Source organism: Rhinoraja longicauda, chromosome 14 (genome assembly GCF_053455715.1).
Source record: "Rhinoraja longicauda isolate Sanriku21f chromosome 14, sRhiLon1.1, whole genome shotgun sequence".
Taxonomy (NCBI): domain Eukaryota; kingdom Metazoa; phylum Chordata; class Chondrichthyes; order Rajiformes; family Arhynchobatidae; genus Rhinoraja; species Rhinoraja longicauda.
Window position 1 is genome coordinate 34517492 of NC_135966.1, and position 26553 is coordinate 34544044.

The following is a 26553-nucleotide window of genomic DNA, read 5'->3' on the forward strand; positions in this document are numbered from 1 at the left end:
TATTTGTACGCTGAAGCAACTGAGGCTCCGTAATGCTGCACAGATTTTTACTGCATTTATCTCTTTCTAATTTATGGCATACTGCATATGCATTAGTTATGGAGGAATTGGATTGATTTTGGTCTGATAGTAAGTGAATGAAGACGTTTTTAAAACAGAGTCGATTTGAGAGCATGTACAGTCACAAGTACACTGCAATGCCCTGTGGTGCAATATAAATCAAGGTTTTGTAATGTAGTAATCTGTTCTGTATTGGGCAGCACGGTGACGCAGCAATAGAGTTGCTGCCTCACAGTGCCAGAGACCTAGGTTCGACCCGGGCTATGGGTGCTGTCTGTACGGAGTCTGTACATTCTCCCTATGACCATGTGGGTTTTTCTGGTGCTCCGGTTTCCTCCCACACTCCAAGGAAGTACAAGTTTGTAGGTTAATTGGAAAAATGTCAATTATCTCTAGTGTGTAGGATAGTGTTCATGTACATGGATCGCTGGTCAGTGTGGACTCGATGGACCGAAGGGTCTGTTTCCGCATTGTATCTCTAAACTCTAAAATGTATACAGAGGACACAGGATTAATTACGTTAAGGCACTAACCGTTGGGTACATGACCAACTTCCAATCTGCAGACAGACTCCACAGCTCAGTCATGTGTCTGAATGGGACTGCCTTGCTTGGCCAGTTTGTAACTAATTTTGCTCAATCTATGTGGGAGAGACACAAAGGCACTTGGAGTTGCCCCTGACCGATGAGGAACCTGATAAATGATTGGAACAAGTGGCGTTATTGTTACCCTCCAGACCATTGTTCCCTTAATGGAGCTGCTTGAACAGACTCAAAGACCAAGGCAGGAATTTGCTCTGTAGACTTCTCAAAACTCAGACTAATCTACAGGATCAGATGAGAATGCCATATAGCAAATCTTCCACTATAAATAAAAGGATATCAAAAAAATGTTTCCACTAGTGGGAGAGTTTAGGACCAGAGGGCACAGCCTCAGAATAAAATAACATATCTTTAGAAAGGAGATGAGGAGGAATTTCTTTAGCCAGAGGGTGGTGAATCTGTGGAATTCATTGGCACAGACAGCTGTGGAGACCATATTTGGGGATTTTTAAAGCTGAAATTGATAGGTTCTTAATTAATAAAAGTGTCAAAGGTTACACGATAACGCAGGAGAATGAATGAATGAATAAGTTTATTGGCCAAGTATGTACACATCCAAGGAATGTGCCTTGGTGCTCTGCTCGCAAGTAACAACACGAATATACAGTAAATGATTAAGAATAAAGCATAAAACAATTAAAACATTAGGAATACAACATTACAGTTTAAACATGTGAGTGAAATAAAACAGAGCAAAGAGAGACTACAGACTTTTGGTTATTGAGTGGAGCTACTACTCGCAGAAAAAAAGCTGTTTTTATGTCTGGCTGTGGCTGCTTTGACAGCCCGGAGTCGGCTTCCGGAGGGAAGTGCTTCAAATATTTTGTGGCCAGGGTGAAAGGGGTCAGAGATGATCTTCCCCTCTCGTTGCCTGGCCCTTGCAGTGTACAGTTCGTCAATGAGGGGAAAGGTTGCAGCCAACAACCTTCTCAGCTGATCGAACGATTCGTTGCAGCCTCCGGATGTCGTGCTTGGTGGCTGAGCCAAACCAGATCATGATGGAGAAGGTGAGGGTGGACTTTACGATGGCAGTGTAGAATTGGACCATCATTGCCTGTGGCAGATTGTGTTTCCTCAGCTGCCGCAGGAAGTACATCCTCTGTTGGGCCTTTTTGACTGTGGAGTCAATGGTGGCCCCCCATCTAAGGTCTTTGGAGATGATGGTTCCAAGGAACTTAAATGACTCCACAGATGTAACTGTGGTGTTGTTGATGTTGAGTGGGGGGAGGAGTGGGGGAGCTCTCCTAAAGTCTACATTCAGTTCCACTGCCTTAAGCGCATTGAGCTCCAGGTTGTTGCGATGGCACCAGGATGCCAGCTGTGTCATTTCCTGTCTGTAAGCAGATTCCTCCCCATCCTGGATCAGTCCAATCAGGTTTGTGTCATCCGCAAACTTGAGAAGCTTGACAGAGGAGTCTGTGGAGGTGCAGTCGTTGGTGTAATGAAAGATAGATCAGCCATGATTGAATGGTGGAGTAGATTCTATGGGCCAAATGGCCCGAATCTGCGACTATGACGTGGAAAAATGGCATAATAAATATTCTTTTAAATAGATAAATGTAAACCCTAAGTTAATTTCAATGAAAGATTCCAAAGAAGCTGGCAGATTCAGAGGCACACCAGACAATGAATAGATTCTTTGAAAAATAAGCACAATTGTGAAAAGCACAGTAACGTTCAACAAGCACATTGCTTGTTGATTGTTTTATGTTAAATGAGAGATTCTACATCCACTGTAAAAAGAATAAACAAGGCAATGTCTTTTAAACCAGCGTCTGGAGAGAGCTTCTTGAATCATCTGACACTACAGTTAAAAGGGTCATAGCCTGTCATTGATGATGGAAGAAGCCTGAGGAAATAAATTATGCGCTTTTTGCATAATGGCACTGAAGCAAGTTGCTTAAAAGTAGTATTTGTCCTGCCGTGGAACAGGGTCAGTGTGTAGTAAATAGGTCCAGTCACAATGCTTCATATGCAGAATCATGGCCCTATTATTTCACGTTACTAGAACACCATCAATTGTAAAGTAACTAATTGAGCCTGCACTCATCCACACATATGGCAATCGCGCAGAAAGTCTGATTTGGTAATGGTCACGCAGCTGAATCAGAGACAGAAATCCTTTCATTTTAATCCCAATGTCAGAAGGCAGACAGGCAAATCCATCAGTGTTATTTATTTAACTGTTGCCTGAAAGCCTTTCATTGCCTTGATTTTTGGTACTATTTATAAGCCTTGCTCGTGATCCAGCTGCCTGTCCTGATTTGCAGTCCATGGTAACAACACAATGGTCCATTGAGTAAACCGCCACTCTATGTGCTCTGATCATCCTCTCATTATCATGATTCAGGGAGGATTCTGTTAAAGAAATAATGTGCACAGTGCTGTGCCAACATGAAGAAAGTGTGAATGAATTTTTGTTCCTCGTTCAGCTGATTAATACTGTCATCTAAAAATCAGATTAAAGGGCCTGTCCCACTTAGGCGATTTTAAGGCGACTGCCGGTGACTAGGCTGTCGCCGAATGTTCGCCGGGGTGTCGCGGGCATGATTGTGAGGAGTCTTCAAAGAATTGTAGCGGATCTCGGCGCGTCACTGAAAATTTTTCCAGAGAGAAATTTCTCGGCGACAGCTGCCTTGTCGCCAGGTATCGTAGGTTATTGTGGGCGCTGTCGCATGCTGTCCCCAGGTTTGCTAGGTTGTCGCAGATGCATTTAGAAGCACGTAATATTAAATTAAGTAAAGTCATTTGAAGATACCATAAAATACTTGTGTTTAACCAATTTATTTACCGTCAGGACATTTGACAGGTAGATTGGAGGTGACAGATTGACGGTCAGGTAAGCGTGGGAATTTCACGATGTTTATGGCCATCAGCGATTACTTTTAAAGTAGGCTCCCAACCCACATATGCAACCCAGAAACCAGATATGCATCTCCCGTACATTTTCAAAGAATGCCCACACTCCGCACAAAATTCCATTTAACCACGTTTAAAATTAAATTTCTTAATACGGCTATTAGTAAACTGGAAGTCAATCCAGTTTATGCCTTGTTACCATGAAGCTTGGTTTTCAAGTAACCCAATCAAGATGTTATACTTCAAAACTCTCAAGTAATTACAGACTTGTCAGTGATTTCAGCGAAAATTAGGACGTCGGAGAAGCATTGATAAGCGTGGGAATTTCGCGATGTTTCTGAAGACGGTGTTTCTCTTAGCCAGATGCCATTTTCACAAAAAAAGTAACTTGTATCGACCTGACTCGGCATTGTCGTGGTCATTGTCGTAGGGTAAAAGAAAATTTTGGCAATCTGCTACGACTTAAGACAGTTGCTGGCAGTCGCCTAAAAAATCGCCTAAGTGGGACAGGCCCTTAAGGCAAACACGATTCAGTGCAGGTATTCAAACAACCTGTGAAAAAATGTGGCATTTTTTCTATCCTCCAAATAGGGTCATAGCATCATACAGCACAGAAACAGGCCCTACGCTCCAACATCCATGCCAACCATGATCCCCATCTACGATAGGCCCACAAGTTTTACTGGCTTTATCTTGCATTAAACATAATTCACAATATTCCTTTTATCCTGTATCTGTAACAGTGGGTGGCTTGACTGTAATCATGTATTGTCTTTCCGCTGACTGGTAAGCACGCAACAAAAGCTTTTCACTTTTGAAAAGCTCGGTGCACGTGACAATAAATTGAACTCAAACTCAAGTCCTGGCAACATCCTTGAAAAATCTGAGCCCTCTGCCAAAACAAAATGGAGCTTGTTTCCAGTTATCTAATAGGAGCTCACTGCTCACTCAGGATTCATTGTTCAATCAGTCTTGGGACCCCTCCATTAAATCTTTTCTGTTCGTTCTCTCGGGCTTTTCATTGTTCCTTTGAGGCAGACACCAACTGTAGCCACAATATTATGATTTATGGAGGCTCTACATTATACCCTTACATTCCTTTATCATCATGCTCTATTTATAAAGTCCAGGGTCTGAAAAATCTTTTTAGATATGTACTAATTTGCACGCAAGATCATATTAGCCTGCATAACCTTTAGAAATGTATTCTTTACATAATGATGCTTTTCCTCACTATTCCTGTTAAACTTTTCATTGGTTCTTCAAAGTATTTAATTGTGCTAAATTCTAGGTGTGCATACTTCCTGTTCACTTTGGGGTGACAAAAAGAATGCAAGTGCATGGAAAGGTTTTGTGGACTTTGGAAATTATTGGTTCAAAGCACAAACACCATATCAATGATAAAGACAGGAAACAATTGACCAGAATGTTCCTTGTTCCAGAGATGGGCTGTAACGACATTGCTGTGCTTAAAATGCTGTAAGAGTGAAGTATTATAAACATTTACCTCATTCAAACGAATGGATCAAACTGAAGTTAACTGTCAGACTTTTGAAACGTCTAACTCCTAAAATTCTTACATTCAAAATAAACCTGAAGATTCACACCAAAAAATAAACTTACGCTGCTGTCTGTAAATGAGAGGTATCACAGTGGAGATGATATCTTATTTCATGAAGGTAGACTTGGTTGGGGGGGAGGAAGGTGGGGAATAGAAGGAGTGGGGGAGTGGGAGTGTCAGAGTCTGAACAAAGGGTTACCTATTTCTGATTGTGATGAGGGAATTTCACATGGAGGGGAGTGAACTTTGGGACTGCTGTACTCCACACAGCTGTGGAACGGAGTCATTTAGCATGCTCAAGGCAGAGATTAAAAAAATATATACATCAGGGAAATCAAGGGTTTTGTGATCAGTGAGAAAATTGTTTTAAAGCCACCAACCATGCAGCAATCTCGTGGACCCAAATGACCTACACTTGCTCCTGTTTCTAACGCTCTTCACCCCAAGAGTAGTGCCAATCTGGAATGCTTGCCCTCAAAGCAAGAACTTCACAAATTAGACTGGAAGATAATTGTTAGGTAAGAAGGTTAAGGATTTAAAATGCAAGAGTGGCTAACATTCCAATCAATTTGAATTTGAATGCATAGCTGGTTGGAGGGGCTGTTCATAAGCAATTATTAAAAAATTAAAAATTATTAAAAATAAATAAAACTGGATAATTACCTGGTCACTTGATAAATATTTACTTAATCTAGTGTTTGCAACTTAATCCTGAAATAGGTTAACAATGTGAAATTGCTAAATGAATCACGATCAGAATCCATAAAGGAACAATATTTTTCAAAGTCCTACAGGACTGTGCTTTTACATAGATATTTTGCGCTGAATTTGCTTGTCTCATGGGCAATGGGAAGTACTGCGTATCTTTCCTATTCTCTGGTCAAAACAAGGCTACGAAGATAAAGAAATTTCACACGATACTTCAAATAATCCTTTCCGATGGTTTAATTTCTTACAAAAGAGCGTGCAATTTAAATTTAATTGCACTGTGGATATTAAGTGTAGGTTTCATCCTTACCTGCTTGCCGTGGACCTCTCTTTCGCCTGAAGGCAGCTCCAGATTGAAGGGCTTCCATTAGACTGTCCATCACGCCCGTCTCGTCACCCTCTGTGCACAGAAGAAAGATGAGAATCAGATATGTAGTAGGAACTGCAAATGCTGGTTTATACCAAAGATTGACTCAAAATGCTGGAGTAACTCAATGGCTTAGGCAGTATCTCTAGAGAAAAGGAATAGGTAACGTTTCGGGTCTGGACCTTTCCTCAGACTAAGACTGAGGAAGGTTTCCGTCCCAAAACGTCACCTATTCCTTTTCTCTGGAGATGCCTCCTGACCCACTGAGTTACTCCAGCAATTTGTGTCTATCGACAAGTATCAGATGCCAGGCACAAATATAGGCAGCCACATGAGAAGACAAATCTACAGATTTATCAAGCTAACAAGAATTACAAGGACTTGATTCCAAGTTAACCTTCGGAAAGAGCCAAACATAGTAGAATTAAAGTCCAACAATGAAAATATTTCCATCGATGTGTTGAGCAAATATATTCCTAGTTCTGCATAAATCTCCAGAATACAGAAGTTACAAAATGACACTGCCTTTCAACAAATCAATTGTTTTAATGCTTATAAAATCATAGTGTTGTACAGCTCAGAACCAGGTCCTTTGGCCCATCATGTCCATGCCAACTATTCTTCCCATCTGCACTAATTCCATTCCATTTTATGCATTTGGACTATATCCTTTTCAATCTAGCCTAATATTTTTACACTTGGATTTGGATATGACTATGTATAGTGAGATTTTACTAAATTGCAAGAAAAAAGAATTTCATTGTAGCTATGTACATGCGACAATAAAGTACTATAGAACCATTGGAATTATTTTGCTGATCAATTATATCTCATTGAACAAGCACAATTCAATGGTACTTTATTGTCACATGTATCTGGGTACAGTGAAATACTTTGTTTTGCATACAATCCGGTAAAATCGTATAGTAGACCTCACCAAGATGGTATACAATAGTTGTCACGTTTCTGGCGCCGACCAAATTACAAAACCTTGCACTGCTGCATAAGAAAATGCTAGAATTACTCAGCGGGCCAGACAGCATCTGTGCAGGTAGAACCAGAGGTCATGTTGAAGGCGAAGGATCTTTCATTAGAGTTGCAATATGAAATAATTTTCTCTTCCTTCAGATGCTGCCTGAACTGATGGCTTTTTGCATTGTTCTGCTTTGATTTCAGATTTCTAGCATTTATATTATTTGATATACCTAGTATACCAAGGTACAGTGACTGTCAACTGCTTGAGGCGATGGTCAAGAGCAGTGCTTCAAGCTGCAGTTACACAACGCATTGTATTTCCAGATGTAGACACAAGGAGCTGCAGATGCTGGAATCTTACATAGAAAGAAAACTACTGAAGTAACTCAGTGGGTCAGGCAGCATCTCTGGAGGACATGGATAAGCAACGTTTCAGGTTGGGACCCTTCTTTCCACTTTTAATCACTGCATTGTAAGAATGAAAGGATCAACAGAAGATTCCCCTTTCCAGTTCTGATTCAATGTGCACAAATGTCACTTCCCAAATCAAAGCAGATATCAGACACAGGAAATGGAACCGAGCATTTTGGGACAATCAACTAATGGAGCATTTACTCTGCCATTTGGTGAAGCATTTGATGATTTAAAAAGTGCATCACAGCACAATTGCCTCTGACCAAGAAAGATCTCTATACCAAAAGATTCAGCGTATTTATATATATTTCTGGAAACAAAGCAGATTCAAATAATACTCTGAGTCCGAAGAAAGGTCTTGACTCGAAACGTTGCCTATCCATGTGCTCCACTGAGTTACTCCACCAGTTTTCTTTCTATGTAAGATTCCAGCATCTGCAGATTTTTACGCCTACATCTGGAAATACAATGTTTTATGTAACTACGGGTTACTCCAGCACTGTGTCCTAAAATAATATTATATGTCTCATGGAAGAAGAGTGCAAATCTAATTTAATAAGGCTGCATTTTTAATCATCTGTTCTGCCAGAAACATCTGTAGTGTCATGTTCTTTCGAAGAAAGTAAATCAGTGAAAAAAAATCAGGAAAACTTTCTAATAGCATGAAAATGATGGAAATTTAGAGATCAATTAGTATTTGAAAAAAAAAGCTTTATGTGACCTTGGTTAACATTTTAGTGTCAAATGCAATGCAGCATAGAAATACAACAAGGAAACAAGGTCTTTGGTCCGTGCCAACTATTACCCTGTATACTAACTAGCACTATCCTACACACTGGGGACAATTTATAATTTTATCGCAGTCAATTAACCTACAAAGTTGTATGTCTTAGGGAGGAAACCAGAGCGCGCAGAGAAAACCCATGTGTTCACAGGGAGAATGTACAAACTCGCAGTCAAGATTAAACCCGGGTCAGTGGCACTGTAAAGGGCCTGTCCCACTTAGGCGATTTTAAGACGACTGCCGGCGACTAGGCTGTCGCCGCCAGTTTGCCGTGGTGTCGCGGGCATGATCGTGAGTAGTCTTCAAAGAATCCTAGTGGATCTCGGTGCGTCGCTGAGAAATTTTCCGGATAGAAATTTCTCAGCGACAGCTGGCTTGTCGCCAGGTATCGTTTCTTATTGCGGGCGCTGTCGCATGCCATCCCCAGGTTTGCTAGGTTGTCGCAGATGCATTTAGAAGCATGTAATATTAAATTAAGTAAAATCATTTGAAGATACCATAAAATACTTGTGTTTAACCAATTTATTTACCGTCAGGACATTTGACTGGTAGATTGGAGGCGACAGTTTGACGGTTTGGTAAGCGTGGGAATTTCACGATGTTTATGGCCATAAGCGATTACTTTAAAAGTAGGCTCCCAACCCAGATATGCAACCCAGAAACCAGATATGCATCTCCAGTACATTTTCAAAGAATGCCCATACTCCGCACAAGAATCCATTTAACCACGTTTAAAATTAAATTTCTTAATACTGCTATTAGTAAACTGGAAGTCAATCCGTGAAGCTTGGTTTTCAAGTAACCCGGGCGAGATGTTATATATTTAAAACTCTCAAGTAATTACAGACTTGTCAGTGATTTCTGCGAAAATTAGGATGCCGGAGAAGCATTTTTAAGCACGGGAATTTTGCGATGTTTCCGAAGACAGTGTAATCTCTTACCCAGGTGCTAGTTTCACAAAAAAGGTAATTTGTATCGACCTGACTCGGCATTGTCGTGGTCATTGTCGTAGGGTAAAATAAACTTTTGGCGATCTGCTACGACTTTGACAGTCGCCGGCACTCGCCTAAAAAATTGCCTAAGTGGGACAGGCCCTTTATAGGCAGCAGCAGTACGGTTGCGCCACTGTGCCGCCTCATGCTAGTCAATGTCCAATGAGTATTATTTCACATTTCATATTTGCCTCTGACAAATACCATCACAAAGGCATAGAAATTAATAGCATTGAAAGAGAAGTTAAACCTGCACGTTTGTAACTTCATTAGAGGAGCTAAAAAGAGAAAGCTATTTTCATTCCATTCCTATCATTTTCTGTCTTCGGGACAAGGGTTTGCCAATTACACAAGCTACGTAAGCTAGGCTACACTCTGAGAGAAGACGCTCTGCCAAGTGTAGTCAGGTCCCTGGAAGAACACACAAATCCACGTTTACAAGTTAGCTTTAAGCTATTGTTTAGAGTATTGTGTTCATTTCTGGGCATTATGATATAGGAATGATGTCAAGCTAGAAAGGGTGCAGAGAAGATTTACGAAGATGTTGCCAGGTCTCGAGGGCCTGAGCTATAGGAAGAGTTGAGCAGGTTAGGACTCTATTCCTTGGAGCGCAGGAGGATGAGGGGTGATCTTATTGAGGTGTACAAATTCATGAGAGGAATAGATCGCACAGAATCTCTTGCCCAGAGAAGGGGAATTGAGAACCAGAGGACATAGGTTTAAGGTGAGGGGGGGGAAATTTAATAGGAATCTGAGAGGTGACTTTTTCACACAAAGGGTGGTGGATGTATGGAATTAGCTGTTGAAGGAGGTAGTTGAAGCAGCTACTTTTGCAAAGTTAAAAAAAACATTTAGACAGGTACGTGGATAGCACAGGTTTAGAGAAATATGGGCAAAACGCAGGGAGATGGGACTAGTGTAGATGGGACATGTTGGTCGGTGCGGGCAGGTTGGGCTGAAGAGCCTGCTTCCACACTGTATGACTCTATTCCTTACAAAATAATAGCGTTCCTATGAGGGAACAACCTACTGTGATTGCACCTTAGGGGCAACAGCGGCATTCTTGCAATACAAGCCAAAAAGGTATTGGATTGGATTTTCCATGAACAGAGAAATGTTCCATATGTCACCAAATGACCAAATTACAATGACATTTTTGATAGCAATCTGAGAATGCCGTTCTCCATGGAGGATTACCCAGACAGTCCCAACCGTGTTATCCATCTGTCGGCTATCGCTTTCCGCACACTGCGAGCGCCATGGTGATAATGGGTGCAAGCTGTAATTAGAGGGTACCCCACAATTACAAACTATCCTTCTAACCTAGAAACGAACTGGTTTTAAACAAAAGGCTACTCCGATTCTCAAGGTTAAAAAAAAGCAAATTGAGCTGCCTCTGCTCCACAGGGGTATTGAGTTTCACTGCACAACTTCTGTTATTCATGGCACAAACCCAATTTCAGGCAACCTCAGTTTTGGAACATTTAGCATAAGCTGCTTCGAGTGGATTCTTGCAGCAAAAACATATTTTGTGCTCAAGATTAGCCTTGACGGAGCTGTCAAATCTGGTCCCGAGATCTGAAAGGTTCCAGACTGTAAATTTTCTATTCTTGATGTGCACAATTGAATTGTGAAGGTTCAGTTGCGGGAACTGGCATTGATGCATCTGGATGAGGAGAGCAGGATAAGGTTACCGGAGGCTCTTAAGCTTTCTGATTTGCAACTCCTGTAAGAACATGCACTTGTATAAAATCAGTTGAGGGGAAAAATATGACTCATTTCATAATCATTACCGCGAGGGTATTAAGCCAACCGAGTCTGAACCAGCGCCAAGAAGAATGATCCTGCCAGTTGCATTTCCATGTCTTTTCCTATAGCTCTGCAAATAATTCTACCTGAAATGCCTGCTAAATTCCCCTTTGAAAAGACTTATTGATTTTGTTTCTACCATTATGACTTGCATTTCATTTTAGGTCATAACTATTTTGAGTGAAAGATAGATGCTAGCCACAAATGTTTATGCTTCAGTTAAAAGTCCTCTCAACCTTCTCTTTCCAAGCAGAGTCGCTTCAACTCATAGCTGAAATTCCCCAACAAGGCTGCCAATTTCTATCAGTCAATAGTTGGGTCCAAAAATGAAGAAAGAGAACACCAGTACAGTAAACCTTTGTTATAACAGACCATTAGGGGGGGGGGGGGGGGAGGGGGCAGGGACTGGTGTCCGTTATTGCCAATTGTCTGCTATAACCAAGTAAGGGGTTATTGTTGTGTACATAGCAGAAACAAACAGCTACAACAAATGGCTGGAGTATCTTAGCGGGTCAGGCAACATCTCTGGAGAACAGGTGCTGTCTCGGGTCTAGACCCTTCTTCAGATTTTCGGTCTGGAACTGGACCTGTTATCCAGGTGAGGGGAGAGGCGAGGATCCGCGCAGTCACTTGTCGCGGCCGTAATGCAGGTAAAGGTCAGTGGTGGCAGTGATTACTGTGGTGGTGGAAGTAGCAGCGGTAGTGACAGATTTATGAAGATTTTGCTATGACAAGAGTGCCTGAGCAAGAGGGCGAGGTTGGGCAGGCTTGAACTTTATTCCTTGGAATGCAGGCTGAGGGGCGATCTTATAAAGGAATATAAAATCATGAAGGGAATAGATAGGGTGAATCTACAGTCTTTTACCCTGTGGAGGAAAATCAAGAACCAGGGGACTTTGGTTTAAGGCGGGAGGGCCGAGATAGGAACCCAAGGGTCAACATTTACACTCAGAGGGTGGTGGGTACATGGAACGAACTGCCAGAGCTAGTTGAGACAGGAACTATAACAACTTTTGAAAGACACTTATACAGGTACCAGGAAAGGAAAGGTTTAGAGGAATATGGACCAAATGCCGACAAATGGGACTAGCTCAGATGGTGCATCCTGCTCGGTATGGACTAGCTGGGTTGAAGGCCTTGTGTCCGTTCTGGATGGGACTATGAGCCGCAAAGGGTTGGCAGAATTAGATTTCATCAGGAGTTTTCGAAAGGTAATTAAAAATGTACTCAGCTTAGCTTAGAGATATAGTGTGAAAACAGGCCCTAAGGCCCACCAAGTCTGTCGACCAGCGATCACCCTTTCACTAGTTCTATACTACACACTAAGGACAATAGAAGCCAATTATAAACTTGCACATCTTTGGAATGTGGGAAGAAAGCAGAGCACCCGAAGAAAACCCACACGGTCACAGGGAGAACATACAAACTCTGTACAGGCAAGCACCGTAGGATTGAACACAGATCTCTGGCACTGTGAGGCAGCAAATCTACCGCTGCCCAATTGTGTAATTCAAGAGGATATTTTGGAGCCACGCTGTTGAAGCTTGCATGGGGAATAAATTTGATTAATCTTTCATTCAGACAGAGCATGCATGATGATAGGCTGAACGCTTTTTGTCAACACTAGGTTGGGTCTCTCAGTGGTCAGAGTCCGTGCTGTGTATAACGACAAAGTATCGTAACAATCATGTCCGTCAATCAGCACCACCAGGAACAGACAGGGTTCAAGTAAAGTCGAGACATACACATGAACAGTTCCCTTTGGAACTGCTGCCACAGTTAGCACAATTTTCCCATTTGATTGGGCTGCAGCAGAGCCTTTTCTCAAGGATAATGCCAGTAATGCTCAGCTCCCGATAAATTAATAAATTATTATTTTTTTACCAATAATTTACTTTGACTACCTCCACATAATTGTCTTTTTATAACTTGATACTTGACCGTGTGTGACAAAGGCCTCTCACTCACACCTCTGGCTGCATACACTGTCAGATCAAAGAAACAGATTACATTTAGTTTTGTTTGAAAGGGAATTAACTGAAGTTCACTGTTTTTTTTCAAACCTGGGAATTGCATGTTTCTTGCACGGAATTAGAAGTCAATTATTTCTTGGTGTTAAAAAAGAAATCTAACAAGAAAACATGAATCTCTTTTGTTTTAAGTCTTCTTGAAACCATTGCAGATCCATCAAAAAATTTCCCTCACACCAAAACTATCTGACAGCAGTTATTCTGTATCTGGAATGCATAAGGCATTTACCAACAGCAACAAGCTCTATTTCCTGTTTAAAATATGTTTGCATCAATCACAGTACTTATCTTGTTCGAGTCAGTACTAAGGATAACAGCAGCTGTCTGAGCACAAACGTCTGGAGTGATGCTCAAGAGTAGGAAATGGTGCACTGCTGAAGGTGATGGTTTTGGATGAGACTTTAAACTAACACCCATTTTTCTCTCTCAAGCATCTGTGAAAGATACAATATCACCATTTTGCCTGGGAGTTATCCACAAGAGTGCTGGCCAATATTTATTCCACATTTCCTATTGTACAAAATGGTCGCAATAGTACTCCATTTGCTTTGAAGCATCCAAGCATGTAAAGATATGTGAGGGGCAAGTGTTTTTAAACAGAGGATAGTGAGTGCCTGGAACTCGCTGCCTGCGGTAGGGTTGAGGCTAGTGTGATGGTGTCATTTAAGAGACATTTGGATAAGCATATGAATATGCAGGGAATGGTGGGATATGGATCATGTGCAGGTCGATAAGAGATGGTCTTGGCATTATGTCAGATTGAAGTCTTGATCTTCCTTAACCAACTAAAGGTTGAGCTGGTGCATTGAAGGCAGAGGCGTATTTCACCATAAAAATCTACCTGTGCTGACACAAAATGCTGGAGTAACTCAGCGGCACAGGCAGCATCACTGGGGAGAAGGAATGGGCTACCTGTGCTAAAGTATTCAGTGTTCAAAAAAACGCTTAAACACCACCATCATATCTACAGCCACCACCACCCTTGGCAATGCATTTCAGGCCCCCACCATTCTCTCTGTAAAAAGACTTGCCCTGCACATTTCCAATAGATTTCACTTCTCACCTTATAGCTATGCTCTCTAGTGTTGGACATTTCCATCTTGGGAAAAAGGCTCTGACTGTAAATTATAATGCATGTTCATAATGAACTCAGATAGTGGGTGCAGGAAGTTAAATGGTTGATTCCGGATGTGTGTGCGTGTGTGTTCTGCACAGTGATTATGAAAAACAAAATCATGCAATTATTATGCTGTCAGAAATCTTTCCTGATCCAGTGTGTGCTCGTAATTTGTTTGAAAACAGATATATTCTGGAGACAAGATATATTAGTCAGCAGGATATGTCAGATTAATAATAGCTAGTTTGCTAATCAGCAAAAAAAAATCCCACGTCTTTACTAAATCTGGTTGATGAATCTGCACTCCCCCATAATTTATACATGCAGTACAAGGCTTTGCCCAGTCGATGCAGGCAACAGCCAGCCTGCCTTTAAGGCACCTGGGGACTGTTACTTAGCAACCATGTTCAGCAGTGAAATATGGAAGGGTTAGCAAAAGCAGCATTGATGAAGATAGGCTGCAGTAAATTCAACAAAGCAGCCCTAAATAATGTACTGCATACATTCTGCGACAGAAAAACACGATGGTACAATGCCAGGCCAGAGGGACGATTTAATTTTATGGCATCTTTAAAGAGATACAGCATAGAAACGGGCCCTTCGGCCCACACTAGTTCTATGTTACCCCCACTTTTGCATCCACTCCCTATATACTGGTTACAATTTTACAGAGGCCAATTAATTTTCAAACCCGCACCATCATCCTTATCCTCCTACACTCCAAGGAGTCCCAGCCTGCTCAACCTCTTCCCATAGCTCAGGCCCTCGAGTTCTGGCAACATCCTCGTAAATCATCCCTGCACCCTCTCCAGCTTGACAACATATTTCCTCTAACCTGGTGCCCAAAACTAAACACAATACTCTAAATGCGGCCTCACCAATGTCTTTTAGAACTGCAACATGACCTCCCAACTTCTATACTCAATGCTCAGATTTAGTAAATTATGATACAAAGATTTTTTGCAGATGATACAAAGCTGGGTGGTAGTGTGAGCTGTGAGGAAAATGCTATGGGGTTGCAGGGTGACTTAGACAGGTTGTGTAAGTGGGCAGATGCATAGCAGATGCAGTTTAATGTGGATAAGTGTGAGGTTATCCACTTTGGTGGTAAGAATAAGAAGGCAGATTATTATCTGAATGGTGTCAAGTTAGGAAAAGGGGACGTACAACGAGATCTTGGTGTCCTAGTGCATCAGTCACTGAAAGGAAGCATGCAGGTACAGCAGGCAGTGAAGAAAGCCAATGGAATGATGGCCTTCATAACAAGAGGAGTTGAGTATAGGAGCAAAGAGGTCCTTCTGCAGTTGTATAGGGCCCTAGTGAGACTGCCACTGGAGTACTGTGTGCAGTTTTGGTCTCCAAATTTGAGGAAGGATATTCTTGCTATTGAGGGCGTGCAGCGTAGGTTTACTAGGTTAATTCCCGGAATGGCGGGACTGTTGTATGTTGAAAGACTGGAGCAACTAGGCTTGTATACACTGGAATTTAGAAGGATGAGAGGGGATCTTATCGAAACATATAAGATTATTAAGGGGTTGGACACGTTAGAGGCAGGAAACATGTTCCCAATGTTGGGGGAGTCCAGAACCAGGGGGCTACAGTTTAAGAATAAGGGGTAGGCCATTTAGAACGAAGATGAGGAAAAACGTTTTCAGTCAGAGTTGTAAATCTGTGGAATTCACTGCCTCAGAAGGCAGTGGAGGCCAAGTCTCTGAATGCATTCAAGAGAGAACTAGATAGAGCTCTTCAGGATAGCGGAGTCAGGGGGTATGGGGAAAAGGCAGGAAAGGGGTACTGATTGAGAATGATCAGCCATGATCACATTGAATGGTGGTGCTGGCTCGAAGGGCCGAATGGCCTACTCCTGCACCTATTCTCTATTGTCTATTGCCTGATGAAGGCCAATGTGCCAAAAGCCTTTTTGACCACCCTTTCTACCTATCATGCCACTCTCAACAAACTATGCACCCATACTCGTAGATTCCTCTGCTCTACAAAATTCCCCAGAGCCCTACCGTTCACTGTGTAGGTTCTGCCCATGTTCTCCCCTCCCACCCCCTCCCCTCTTTCACCATCCCCCCCAGCTATTAAGATGGTGGTGGAGGCCAAGTCAGTGGGTTTTGTTAAGGTGGAGATTGACAGATTCTTGATTAGTAAGGGTGTCAAGGGTTATGAGGAGAAGGCAGGAGAATAGGGTTGAGAGGAAAAGATAGATCAGCCTTGATTGAATGGCAGAGTATTGTTGATGGGCCGAATGGCCTACTTCTGCTCTGATGACTTATGAACATAACCACGATGGCGGAAGACTACCTCAAAATCAACTGAGAGCTGAAATTACAAACATTCCACCATTCCTCCTTGAAAGGCGGAGTAAAATATTGGTCTAGGCCTGTTTCAGAATGCACATCAATCACTAAGAAATGTCAATGCCTTAAATACCATGAACATATCCCCTGTCAACTTCTTTGGCTTCACTTCAGGCAAAATCGGAAGGGAGATGAGAATAAAAAAAGAAAAGGAAGAAAAAAACTAGACCTTAGCCTGGACTTGCAAAACTGTTGAAGTTTTGGGGATCCATATATCATATTGAAGCAGCGGCTTTAAAAGGGATGATTGTAGATTTATGAACATTTTTGTTGAACTTTACAGCTATAAAGATAGAAAGGGAACATAATCTTTTCACAAGCCAAGAGGAGCAATAATAGACTGCTCAATCGTATTTAAGGTTATGAAGCACTATGACTGATGAAAGTTAAGTCCCACCGATTAATGAAATTACAATGAAAGACAATGATTGCCATGAAAAGGGACGGTGTGTGGGGTGGCATGTGTGTTGTCAGAATAAAAACTTCTGCGACTAGACACGATTAAAGCAGAGTCAATAAATTCCGATAAAAACAAATTAGATAGTTGGATGAAAGGAAAATAAATACCATAGATTTCTACTTTGTTTTTCTGGACATCAAAAATACTTCGCAATGAAGCAGTTTCTTAGTGTAATCATCATATATATGAAATGAGAAATGTGCTCTGTAAGGCTCTATAAATAACAAAGTGATAATGACGAGGTAATTGGTTATTTTGAAGATAAATGTTGTCAAGGTGTAGGAGAGGACTTCCCATGTTTATCCTTCAGCTGCACAAACTGTGGTTATGACAGCCAAGAGAAAACAATTGATGCCATTGAGCCAAGTTAACACGGAGATAATTTCCATTCACCCAGGAGGGGTAGATAAAGCTTCTGGTTAACACTGTCTCTCAACAAGAGAACCCCTCACTGTGCAGCAGTCAGTCATTAGTTTATTGTCACCTGTTCTGAGGTACAGTGAAAATAAATTTTTGTTGCTTGCTATCCAGTTAGCGGAAAGACGATACATGATTACAATTGAGCTGTCTATAGTGTACTCCCCACACGAGGGCAACTTACAGAGGTCAATTAACCTACAAACGCGCACGTCTTTGCATGTGAGTGGAAACCGGAGCACCCGTAGAAAACCCACACAGTCACAGGGAAAACGTGCAAACTCCTATGGTCAGCATTCAATACGGATCTCTGGTGCTGTGTGGCAGCATTGTGCTTCATCCATTACCTTTCTTCCATCTTGAAGGCATAAGCAGGCAAGTTTACAAAAGAAATGCACAATTTTCAACTTGCAAACTCCTCAGTAGCCTGAGGAGTTCCATTATAGCATGAATGAAAGAATATCTCCAATAAGAGAGAATCTAACTCTGACTTTCAGTAGCATTACCATTACTAATTTCTCCAGCATAGGGATGGTGAAGCCATTGAGCAAAAGTTCACCAGGATCAGCAACAAGACCAAGGCTGGGTATTCTGGCACCCCAAGGTCTTTCACCTGCCACAAGTGTGATGGAATATTCTCCACAGATCCCAAAGCAAACAAGAGGTTGGTTAACATTCGGAAATAATTATGAATCTGATTAGGGATTTGCTTTACGCTCAGAGAGCAGAGACCAAGGATATGCAGAATGCATTAAAAAGGAAAACAATTTCAAGAAGGGAGCGAGAGAAAAAACAGGGAATTATAGACCAGTTAGCCTGACATCGGTGGTGGGGAAGATGCTGGAGTCAATTATTAAAGAGGTAATAATGGCGCATTCGGATAGCGGTAAAAGGATTGGTCCAAGTCAGCATGGATTTATGAAGAGGAAATCCTGCTTGACTAATCTTCTGGAATTTTTTGAGGATGTGACAAGTAAAATGGATGAAGGAGAGCCAGTGGATGTAGTGTATCTAGACTTTCAGAAAGCCTTTGATAAGGTACCACACGGGAGGATGATGAAGAAAATTAGAGTACATGGTATTGGGGGTAGGGTATTGACATGGATAGAGAATTGGTTGGCAGACAGGAAGCAAAGAGTAGGAATAAACGGGTCCTTTTCAGAATGGCAGACAGTGGAGAGTGGAGTGCCGCAAGGCTCGGTGCTGAGGCCGCAACTATTTACAATATATATTAAGGATTTGGATGATGGAATTCGAAGTAACATTAGCAAGTTTGTGGATGACACAAAGCTGGGTGGCAGTGTGAACTGTGATAAAATCGCTACTGTTTGAACAAAAACACTCTGAAACAAAAATAAAAGGAATCTAAAGCAGCGATTTTTGAAAGTCCACATAACGTTTGAAGAAATTCTGACTTCACACAGACACAGCAAACACCTACAAAAAACCCCAAGAACGTGCTTGCAATTTTGCTAAGAACTCCATAGATTAGATGAGGGCTTCTGCACTCCTGAGTATGAAGAGGATATGAGGTGCAAATCATCAATACCATAAACCTTATTAAAAATGGTCTTGATAAATCAATACTAATGAGCCAACTCATTAACTTACATTGGAAGTCTTGTACCTGCAGCAAAAATCTCTGTAATAACTTATCAATTTGCCATGTAAATCTGACAGAAAGCACTTACTACTTCAAACCATTTGAAGGACACCCACAAATGTCAATGCTGTCTAGACAGTCTACAGTGATGGTATATTTAGAATATGTGTGGGATGAATCACTTTTGCCAATTCCAAAAAAAAAATGCCCTTGAAATTAAATGGCATTTAGAGGGCAAGTTACTCAAAATGTTCTTTATGGATAACAACGCATTATCCTATCTGAATAATTACTTATTTCTTGCTGAATTTGCAGCTGTGATGTGAAAGGTTATGTGGCCAAGAATATAAAGAGGGACAGTAAAAGCTTCTTTAGGTATGTTAAGAGAAAAAGATTAGTAAAGACAAATGTGAGTCCCTTGAAGGCAGAAATGGGTGAAATTATGATGGGTAACAAGGAAATGGCGGAAGAGTTGAACAGGTACTTCGGATCTGTCTTCACTAAGGAAGACACAAACATTCTCCCAGATGTACTAGAGGACAGAGGATCTAGGGAGACAGAGGAACTGAAAGAAATTTGCATTGGGCGAGAAATAGTATTGGGTAGACTGATGGAACTGAAGGCTGATAAATCCCCAGGGCCTGATGGTTTGCATCTCAGGGTACTCAAGGAGGTGGCTCTAGAAATCGTGGATGCATTGGTGAACATTTTCCAATGTTCAATAGATTCAGGATCAGTTCCTGTGGATTGGAGGGTAGCTAATGTTATCCCACTTTTCAAGAAAGGAGCGAGAGAGAAAACGGGGAATTATAGACCAGTTAGCCTGATTATGGATGGTGGGGAAGGTGCTGGAGTCAATTATTAAAGAGGTAATAATGGCGCATTTGGATAGCGGTAAAAGGATTGGTCCAAGCCAGCATGGATTTATGAAGGGGAAATCCTGCTTGACTAATCTTCTGTAATTTTTTGAGGATGTGACAAGTAAAATGGATGAAGGAGAGCCAGTGGATGCAGTGTATCTAGACTTTCAGAAAGCCTTTGATAAGATCCCACATGGGAGGTTGGTGAGCAAAATTAGAGCACATGATATTGGGGGCTAGGGTACTGAAATGGATAGAGAATTGGTTGGCAGACAAGAAGCAAAGAGTAGGAATAAATGGGTCCTTTTCAGAATGGCAGGCAGTGGAGAGCCAAGTGCCGCAAGGCTCGGTGCTGGGGCCACAACTATTTACAATATATATTAATGATTTGGATGATAGAATTAGAAGTAACACTAGCAGGTTTGCGGATGACACAAAGCTGGGTGGCAGTGTGAACTACGAAGAGGATGTTAGGAGATTGCAGGGTGACTTGGACAGGTTGAGTGACTGGGCAGATGCAGTATAATGTAGATAAATGTGAGGTTATCCATTTTGGCGGCAAAAACAAGGAGGCAGATTATTATCTCAATGGAGTCAGATTAGCTAAAGGGAAAGTGCAACAAGACCTTGATGTCCTTGTACACCAGTCACTGAATGTAAGTGTGCAGGTACAGCAGGCAGTGAAAAAAGCTAATGGCATGTTGGCCTTCATAACGAGAGGATTTGAGTACAGGAGCAAAGAGGTCCTTCTGCAGTTGTGTTGGGCCTTGGTGAGATCACATCTGGAGTATTGTGTGCAGTTTTGGTCTAATTTGAGCAAGGACGTCCTTGTTATTGAGGCAGTGCAGCGTAGGTTCACAAGATTAATCCCTGGGATGGAGGGACTGTCATGTGAGGAAAGATTAGAAAGACTGGGCTTGTATTCACTGGAGTTTAGAAGGATGAGAGGGGATCTTATAGAGACGTATAAAATTATAAAAGGACCAGACAAGCTAGATGCAGAAAAAATGTTCCCAATGTTGGGAGAGTCCACAACCAGGGGACACAGTCTAAGAATAAAGTGGAGGCCATTTAAAACTGAGGTGAGAAAAAAACTTTTTCACCCAAGAGTTGTGAATTTGTGGAATTCTCTGCCACAGAAGGCAGTGGAGGCCAATTTGCTGGATGTGTTTAAGAGAGAGTTAGTTAGAGCTCTAGGGGCTAGTGGAATCAGGGGATATGGGGAGAAGGCAGTTACTGATTGTGAATGATCAGCCATGATCACAATGAATGGCGATGCTGGCTCGAAGGGCCAAATGGCCTCCTACTGCACCTATTTTCTATGTTTCTATTGTTCTATGGATTCAATGTTTTGAGGATTAAAGCTGAAAGTATGCCTAATCTACTTGAAAACAAACTAGATAGTCCGAGGCTCTCTAATAAGGTAGATGTTAGTTCAGGACCGCTCTCTAGTTGGTGATAGGATGGAAACAAATACCACGGCATCAATTAGAAACCTGCTTTTAGGAATGGTCCTGTTTATTCTTGTCTTTGTGGCTGAATAGGTTTATCTCATCTTGTAACATCTTCAAAAAAATTTTTAAACTTCATGTGCTTTTTGGCTTAGTATTGCAATTGAAATGCTTTATTGAGTTTGGATTGAAAGTGAGTACAGTGAAGCAGCTGTAGAGTTGCTGCCTTAAAGTGCCAGAGACCCGGGCTTGATCCTGACTTCGGGTGCTGTTTGTACGGAGTTTGTACGTTTTTCCTGTGACCTGCGTGGGTTTTCTCAGGGATATCCCATTTCCTCCCACACTCCAAAGACGCACAGGTTTGTGGGTTCATCGGCTTGGTATAATTTTAAATTGTCCATAGTCTATGTAGGAGTGTCGCTGGTCAGAGCGTGTCTCGGTAGGCCGAAGGGACTGTTTTTGCGCGGTATCCCTAAACTAAAACTAAATAGGATCTCACCATTGAGATGAAGCAGGTTCCTTGTTGTACTTCCTCCACCAGTGAAGTTAGTAATTAATAAATAAATATAACGAGTGACATAAATGAAAGCCACAAATAATAATTCTGTATATACTATGGATTACTACTCCAAGCAAAGTTTGCCTTTTCGTACTGCTATATTTGTTATATTGTGAACAGTGATCATTCATTTATTCTGCTGAGAAATAAATTCTGTAAGTAATGGCTCTTGTTACATTCAGACTCGCAGACCTACAGATTCAAATGCTTGAAAGATGAACATTACATGTCATAGGTGTCAAAATTGGAAATATAATTAAAGGATAAAAAAAAATTATGATTCAAAGCAATGTTTTAAAACATTTTAGAAGCCTTTTGGGAGAGATTCGGTAGGCTAGGACTTTATTCCTTGGAGTGCAGAAGGCTGAGGGATGATCTTCTGGAGGGGTTTAAAATCATGAGGGGAATAAATAGAGTGAATGCACTCTATTGTTCATAATGAGTCTTTTAGAATAGCAAAATCTAATGTGAAAAATCACGTGCTTGTTATCAACAAAACAAGCGATATCACCATTCTTGGAGGGTAATGCCAACTTCGCTATGTCAAGGATAGAGTTGTGAGGTGGCACAGTGGTAGAGTTGCTGCTTTACAGCGTCAAAGACCTGAGTTTGATGGTGAGTACTTGTGCTGTCTGCATGGAGCCTCAAGTCACGGCGCCCCTTTGCCGTGCAAGCCCACGAGCTGCTCTGTACAACACCGGTTGACACTTCCAAGGCCACCTGGGTCAAGACGAGATGGAGAGACCAGTGGAAGTCAGCGGAACCATCTAGGCTACACCGCTACATCGGTGAACCCATGGACATCCCTGGCCAGGACTTGCCCCGAAAGCAGTGGATAACCCTCAATCGCTTGTGGACAGGCGTCGGACGCTATGGAGTAGCGATGAAGAGGTGGGGTCTCGTCGACAGTGCCTCCTGCGAGTGTGGGGACCCAACACAGACAGTGGAGCACACAGTCACCAGTTGCCCCAAATACTGGCCACTGAATGGTGAACGAGGTCTGATTGACCTTGATGATGACACGTTGGCCTGGCTCGCCTCAACCGAGCTGCAGGTCTAAAAGACATACGACAGAAGAAGGAGATTGTACGTTCTCCCTGTGACCATGTGGGTTTTCTCCAGTTTCCTCTCACACTCCAAAGATGTATAAGGTTTGTAGGTTAATTGGCTTTGGTAACATTGAAAAATTCCCCCGAGTGTGAAGGATAGTGTTGATGTGCGGGGTGATTGTTGGTCGGAACAGACAGTGGGCCGAAGGGCCTGTTTCCCTGCTGTATCTCTAAAGTAAAATAAACTAAATACTAGTAGCAAAGCTAAGGAGAATAAAAACCTGGAAGATAGAGGCCAAAAATTTATATATTCCCTGTGAAAGTTTCTGGAAAATTATAAAGAATGATTTAAGTAATTTTGATTTGAGCGGTGTTTAATTGCAGTGTTGATTCTTTTTTTTTTAAGAAGTGATGTTGGAAACAAAGAACAAGTTAAGGCTAACAAGTTAATGGCAGAAATATCCTGCACATCAAATGGAATGTCCAAGTACAAGTCTGTGACATAAAACAGACCAAACAATGGAAGGAAATGGCAAACGTTAATTATAATAAACATTTATCTGAATCTACACACAACTTGTGAGTAGAGTGCTTTGACTTTCTTTTATTCTTCAAAAAAAATCTCGGGAATTGTTTTTTCTATGTAGTTATTCTAGCTCCATTTTACCTAATAACCCAGCATTCGGAGACTGTACTTATTTATTTATTTTTAATTATTGTGATAAATCCATCAGCATCAAAACAGAACTCTGGGATATGATTGTCAGAGCAATATTCTTGCAGGCCTAAAAGACAAGTGTAGCAGTTGGGAGGTCATGTTAGTTATATAAGACATTGGTGAGGCCACATTTAGAGTATTGTGTTCATTTTTGGTCATTATAGGAAAAATGTTGTCAAGCTTGAAAGGTTTCAGAGAAGGTTTACCAGGATATTGCCAGGACTTGAGGGACTATAGGGAGAGATTGAGCATGCTAGGGTTTTATTCATAGGAGCACAGGACGATGAGGGGTGATCTTGTAAAGGTGTACAAAATTATGAGAGGAATAGATTGGGTAAACGCACTTTCTTTTGTGCAGAGTGGGGAAATTGAGAACCAGAAGACATCGGGTTAAGATGAGGGCAGAAAGATTTAATGGGAATCTGAGGGGTACCTTTTTTTTTACAGAAAGGGTGGTGGGTGCATGGAACAAACTGCCGTAGGAGGTTTTTGAGGCAGGTACCACCACGATGTTTAAGAACCATTTAGACAGGTACATGGATAGGGTAGGTTTGGAAAGATATGAGCCAAAAGCAGGCAGGGGGGACTCATTTAACTGGGGCATGTTGGTTGGCGTGGGCAAGTTGGGCCTGTTAGCACACTGTATTTAGTTTTCACCGTGTAACAGAACTAATCATTCAGGAACTAAAAATTACTTGGTAACAACTCTGTGATAAACTCCACATGTGTGTTTTACTAGCTACAGTTTCCCAATTTTATGCTAAATTTGTGATGCAAGATTCATCTCTATCCCCTACCAAAGATGCAGAGTCCTTGGAGAGAGTGAATTCATATGGGATTAAGCAGGCCTTGCTTCCTCTTTTAGGTGATCATACTTCAGGTTCAAGGCCAGGTTGCATATACGTTCAGATGCCAATCAACTGTGCTATAATAAGCCAAGGTTGTCCCAGCAATTCCCATTTGCGATCATTGGATTGCAAGTGCGATTGGAAGTGTGTTCCCTCCCATCTTGCCACTTGAATCAAGAGATTGATCCTGCCCATATCGCTTTGCTAGGATTGGCAAATTTACCAAAAAAAACCCCGAACCTAGCATGAATCGGATTTGGGCAGGATCTAGGTCTGTGTTAGAGTTGCTGCCTAACAGTGCCAGAGACCCAGGTTAGATCCTGACTACGGATGCTGTCTGTACGCAGTTTGTATGTTCTATCTGTGACCGCATGGGTTTTCGCTGGGTGCTCCGGTTACCTCCCACATTCCAAAGACATGCATATTTGTAGGTTAATTGGCTTCGGTAAAATTGTAAATTGTCCCGACGATAATATTAGCACACTGGTCGGCGCAAATTCAATGGGCTGAAAGGCCTGTTTCTGCGCTGTATCTCTAAAGTCTGAAAAGTGGAAAGAATATTGCAACAATGATTGGGATCTTTACTCATGAGAATTAATGAATCTTTTTGTTATTGTTCTAAGAAATTCAAACCTTGTTTTAAATGGGGTGACAACATTAAACCCATGTCATTAAGAACTAAGCAAAAGCAGACATGGCAATGAAAATACAATTTAAGATTTATGGGTACAATAATGCCAAAAAATAGATTACTTAGGAGAAAACATGCTTCTTTATCCTGCTAAAACAGATTTTAGGAAAAAGAGAGCAGACCAGGCACTTAGAAAGTGGATGAAAGCCTTATACAAAAAAGGCATGAGATCAAAGACTGTACTTTTTATAATCCAAGTCTGATGCAGAATAGGACCAGATGAATCAATACCAGCCTGAGTAATCCTTTCATATCCACAATAGTATTGAATCAGAGGAAACACTTATGTGCCAAGAAAATCAGTGCCTTAAAGGAACAGCGTTTTATCAAAAAAACAAGCAGATGTCAAGCGTACTTAAATATGTAAAACACTTCATACACCGGGTGTACAGAGGAACAGAGATAGATTGTTCATTCCTTCGAACAATTCACTGTAATGATGGACAATCAATATGCCAACTTCCAGGGCAGCACAGTGGTGCAGTGGTAAAGGTGCTACCTTACAGCGCCAGGGACCCAAGTTCGATCCTGACTACGGGGGGCTGTCTATACGGAGTTTGTACATTCTCCCTGTGACAGTTTGGGTTTTCTCTGGGTGCTCCGGTTTCCTTCCTTCCTTAACCAACGACATACAGATTTGTAGGTTAATTGGCTGATGTAAATTGTTCCTAGTGTGTATGATAGAACTAGAGTACTGGTTGGGGCAGACTCGGTTGGCTGAAGGGCCTGTTTCCATGCTGCATCCCAAAAAATAAAACTATTGTATCTAGACTCTAGGCTGTTTCTATGCATTATGTACCTATTGGGAATTGTACTTATGTATGGCAATAATCCTACTGATCTATATGCTTCTTTTGTGTGCAAAAAAAACACCAACCAGCTTAACAATCCTCACTGTTCAAAAGTGCAGATAAAAATCAAGCGTTGAAGAGGTTCCATTAAATAGCCGTTTAAGAGTCAAAAGTTTTTCAAAAATACTCCTATTCAATGAAGAATTAAAGAGCATTCCTTGCTGAACAGAAAGTATTAGGATGCCTGCAGGAATAATTAGTTCACTGAATGAAGGGATTGTACAGATGTTGCTTTCCAGACAGCCCTTTGCTCACTTGACATGACAGCCCAAAAAATTGAAAGCACCTTAAGGTATAAAATAAGGCAAAACCAAAAATTACTGCACTTTTGCCAAATATACTTCTGTGAACATTTTTGAAAAAAACCCTCTCAAAACATTAACATGATAGAATATCAATATT

The 26553-nt window shown here is 41.5% G+C and overlaps 1 protein-coding gene across 1 annotated transcript in view; it reads right to left on the reverse strand.

The window, feature by feature from the left end:
* Positions 1 to 26553, reverse strand: part of LOC144599769 (protein diaphanous homolog 1-like) — a 193502-nt gene that overhangs the window by 16341 nt on the left and 150608 nt on the right. Inside the window, exon 16 of the mRNA XM_078411006.1 lies at positions 6101 to 6190. Within this exon, the coding sequence (XP_078267132.1) occupies positions 6101 to 6190 (90 nt within the window). The remainder of the gene's footprint in view (positions 1 to 6100; positions 6191 to 26553) is intronic.